The sequence below is a fragment of the Phaseolus vulgaris genome, chromosome 2 (genome assembly GCF_051622355.1).
Source record: "Phaseolus vulgaris cultivar YP4 chromosome 2, ASM5162235v1, whole genome shotgun sequence".
Classification (NCBI taxonomy): Eukaryota; Viridiplantae; Streptophyta; class Magnoliopsida; order Fabales; family Fabaceae; genus Phaseolus; species Phaseolus vulgaris.
This window is the reverse complement of record NC_143499.1, coordinates 31,425,326-31,429,739: the sequence shown is the minus strand read 5'-3', so window position 1 is coordinate 31,429,739 and position 4,414 is coordinate 31,425,326. Positions and strand designations below refer to the sequence as shown.

Genomic DNA, 4,414 nt, shown 5'->3' with positions numbered 1-4,414 from the left:
AGTAAGTATAATTTCCTTTTAACTTTAAACCCTAAACATGTATATGTGGTATGTGAAATAATATAATTAGCAATGCTTTGATGGCAAGAATCTTATTTATTTTTGAAGTAAATTGAAGATTGGTGACTGTGATGGTATTTTGTTATTTAAAATGGATAACAAGAAGAGGACCAGTTAAAAAGAAGCATGGCGGTCTCCTCTTGGCAAGAAACTTCTATTATATTCAGTCCACCGGGATTCTAACCTTTGAAAATCAACGTTAATGTGTGGGAACTCCCTATAAATACCTCTCATCTACTTCTACTTCATTCACACACTCACCTTCTAATATTAACACACACAACCCCTTGCTTTTGCTTCTTCACCATCATATTCAACTTCGCTAAACAACGTAACTTGGTTGCAGAAAATAGACATAGAATATGATGAACCAAAACCAACCTCAGTTACTCTCTAAGATTGCCACCGGCAATGGCCACGGTGAGGACTCCCCTTACTTTGATGGGTGGAAGGCCTATGAAGATGATCCCTTTCATCCCATCAACAATCCTAACGGGGTTATCCAAATGGGTCTTGCAGAAAATCAGGTATATAATCAAATCAACCTTCTTTTTACTTCTAAACCTCAACACTAAAAATTGTCTTATGCTTCAAACCACCTCCTATTCATTTATTTGCAACACTAAAGAATAATTTTTCGAATTTATTAAGTTTAATTTAATCTTTATAAGATGAGGTTTATAGTCACTCTTATATAAAAAAATGTTATAATTTTTAGTCGTAGAATTTCAAACACAATTTTTTATGTCACTACCAATTCAAACGTGACACTATATATTATATATATAATTGTTAGGAAACCTTAACCTAACTCTACTTTATAATACAAAATTCAATGAGTTTAAACAAAGCAACAACACAACCCAGAAATAGTAATTTTTATTGGTGTGCTGAGGCTTTACATTTTTTGCAGCTTGCTTCGGACTTGGTTCAGCATTGGTTAGCGAATAATCCAGGAGCTTCCATTTGCACACAAGAAGGAGTGCGTGCTTTCAAGGCCATTGCTAACTTTCAGGATTATCATGGTCTGCCGGAGTTCAGAAATGTGAGAAACTGAAAACCTTATAGTTATTCAAATCAAGCATGCTATATACAATATAACATAACACTAACTTTGGATTGAACCTAATTTCACAGGCAGTGGCTAAATTCATGGGAAGAACGAGAGGAAATAGAGTAACGTTTGACCCTGAGCGTATTGTTATGAGCAGTGGAGCAACAGGAGCACACGAGGTCACTGCGTTTTGTTTGGCAGATCCCGGCGATGCATTTTTGGTTCCCACACCCTATTATGCAGGGTAATACTACAAATTCATATCAACTTTTGGATAATTTATTATATAAAGGATGATTTTCTATAGAAATAATTGTGAAAACATACTCTCAATTTAATTTCCGCACATACTTTTACTTGACACTTGATAGCAGCTTTCAATATATCAATTAAAGCAAAATTGAAATTTGTAAAAAAAAAAGAGTTGATTTTATTCCATTGACTTTCTTTAACATTCCATTATAGGAGGAACAGGTAAATGTTGGTAGATTGGATACTAAGTTAAATATGATTTAAGTAAGTGATGACCAAGACCCGGTCAACCCTCGTAGGTCAATAATAACACACTGATTTAATAATCCACTGTCTCTTTCTGATGTTTCTCACCACTCAACATGACTCCTAATGTAATAAACATGATTTTTCACAAAATATAGCACGAACATGACGTGCAATTAAGATTCTATTAAAAATCAAGTTCTGTTCTAAACCGTTTAAGCTGATTGAATTGGTTTTACAATTGCAGTTTCGACAGGGATTTGAGGTGGAGAACGGGGGTTAAACTTGTTCCAGTTATATGCGAAAGCTCGAACGATTTCAAGTTGACAAGGAAAGCGTTGGAAGAGGCGTACGAGAAAGCCAAAGAGAAGAACATCAGAATAAAGGGGTTACTAATTACCACTCCATCAAACCCACTGGGAACTGTCATGGACCGACAAACTCTAAGAACAGTGCTGGGTTTTATCAACGAAAAACACATCCACCTAGTAAGCGACGAAATATACGCAGGTACAGTTTTTTGCTACCCTGGATTCACGAGCATCGCGGAGGTAGTAGAGGAAGACAAGGACATAGAATGCGACCGTGACCTTGTCCACATTGTTTACAGTCTTTCCAAGGACATGGGGTTCCCTGGTTTCAGGGTTGGCATCATTTACTCTTACAACGACGCAGTCGTCACTTGCGCTCGCAAAATGTCTAGCTTTGGGTTAGTGTCCACGCAGACACAACATCTCATTGCATCAATGCTTTCTGATGATGAGTTTGTGAAAGGGTTTCTGGAAGAGAGTGCAAAAAGGCTTGCGCAAAGGTATGGGGTTCTTTGCAGGGGTCTTGGGCAAGTTGGCATAAAGTGCTTGGCGAGCAGTGGTGGACTCTTTCTGTGGATGGATTTGCGTGGTCTTTTGAAGAAGGCAACGTTTGAGGCGGAAATGGAACTGTGGAGAGTGATCGTTCAGCAAGTGAAGATCAATATTTCCCCTGGCTCCTCCTTTCACTGCTCTGAGCCAGGGTGGTTCAGGGTGTGCTATGCCAACATGGATGCTAGAGCCGTGGAGGTTTCTCTGGCGAGAATGCGCATCTTCGTTCATCAGAACACCGAAGCCAGGAAGAAATCTTGCAGCTATAGAAAGTTGAGGCTAAGCTTCTCATCCAGAAGGTTGGATGAGTTTTTGGTGTCACCTCACTCACCTTTTTCTCAGTCACCTCTAGTTAAAGCCTACACTTGATCCTCCTAAGATTCTTGCTCTAACTAACCACATTACAGTATGTTGAATGTTCCTCGAACACACTTTTTCATGGATATAATAACTCCATGGTATTCGTCTCTCTTTTTTAACTTGCAACCAATTGGATTGATGGTGAAACAAGTTTTATATATTAGGGTTTGTATGGTTTTTACTTTAGTGTGAAACAAACTTTGTTTAATTTGGTTTGTAAGATTTATTTGTATTTTTTTTTCTTGTCCTCTTGTAAGAAAATAATGTAAGATCATCTTCACATTATCTTACACGAATAAGATTATTTTTAAAGTTAAGTGTTAGATTATTTACAGATTTTTTTTTACTCGGGTAAAAGTAAAAGTATCATCTTTAATTACTTCTAAATTTTTCTTTATTTTTTTTCTGATTGATGTGTTGATCATCTCTTATTTTGATTATTGTCTTGATTATTTGATTTTTTTTTATTTTTTTTTTAGTTTGTTTGTGTTTGATGCGTAGGAGTTTGAAAGGATTTGTGATGTTTGATAATTCTGATTTTTTATAAGGGGTTTACTACTCTTAAAATGGTTCAAATATTTTGTAATGATAACTAAAGTTTGTTTATATTTTTATGGTATGTTACACGAAAAAATTAAACTAAAAAAATTATGTTTATTTAATTTTATAAAAATAATCTAATAAATTAATTGACGAAATGCAAAGTTTATAAAGAAATTAGCAAGTTATACCTATACTTTTCCATGTTTAAGTATAAATAATGACAATATTATTAAATTTAATTACGTGTTTTAAAAAAAGTATAAAGTTTGAAAGAGATGTTTTTATTGTTAATAATGAATATATCATTTTTTTATACCAAAATATATTAAATAGATAAGATTTTAGAAGTAAAGAAAATTAATGGAAATAAAACTATCCGAATCAAATGTATTATTTATCTAGCTATTAAGTTGAAATGAACGTAAAAAAATTAACTTAAAACATAATTTAAATTAGGCTAATATGTTTTTGTCTTAAACAAAACTCTTCAATTTGATATGATATATGTAAATTATATTTGTATTTAAATTTAAAATTTTCAAGTTCAAATGTAAATTGATTAGATTAGATTATATAAAAATTGAAGATATATAAAAAGTGAAATATTAATGTATAATAGAAAGAGAACTCATAAAAAGTGTATATTCAAATTGAAGGATAAGTGTACAGAACTTTTGTACTGTCGCCGCCATAAGTGGACCTCCATCAAATTTAATTGTGTGTATCCCTCACCCTATCTATCTATAACAATATAATTTCTTTAAAAACTATTCATTTAACAATTTAATAAATTAATATTTTAATTACATTTGGTTTATTTTTCAATTTAAAATATTATTATATTAAATAAAATTATTAAATAAAAATAAATATTATTAAAACGTGAATTTTAAGTTTAATTTAATCTTATAAAATCGGTTTATAAAGTGAGATTTGTACCCATTTATATACTATAAAATATCCTAATATATAATCGATGTATAGTGGTTGACCTGATAAATCCAATAAACAATTGTTAGGATAAGATCGAAATGACTCG

At 32.6% G+C, this 4,414-nt stretch overlaps 1 protein-coding gene across 1 annotated transcript; it reads left to right on the top strand.

The window, feature by feature from the left end:
• The first annotated feature begins 205 nt into the window (after nucleotides 1–205).
• LOC137809694 (1-aminocyclopropane-1-carboxylate synthase) lies at nucleotides 206–3,148 on the top strand. Its single transcript, XM_068610789.2, has 4 exons — nucleotides 206–587; nucleotides 974–1,105; nucleotides 1,198–1,358; nucleotides 1,860–3,148. The coding sequence occupies exons 1-4, from the start codon at nucleotides 423–425 to the stop codon at nucleotides 2,839–2,841; spliced, it is 1,440 nt and encodes a 479-aa protein (XP_068466890.1). The 5' UTR covers nucleotides 206–422; the 3' UTR covers nucleotides 2,842–3,148.
• The last annotated feature ends 1,266 nt before the right edge of the window (nucleotides 3,149–4,414 follow it).

Bases quoted from the DNA above. Each gene is read 5' to 3' on its own strand.
- LOC137809694 (XM_068610789.2), top strand. From the start codon at position 423: ATGATGAACCAAAACCAACCTCAGTTACTCTCTAAGATTGCCACCGGC. The intron at 1,106-1,197 runs GTGAGAAACTGA...CTAATTTCACAG, and splicing joins GTCTGCCGGAGTTCAGAAAT to GCAGTGGCTAAATTCATGGG. The intron at 1,359-1,859 runs GTAATACTACAA...TTACAATTGCAG, and splicing joins CCCACACCCTATTATGCAGG to TTTCGACAGGGATTTGAGGT.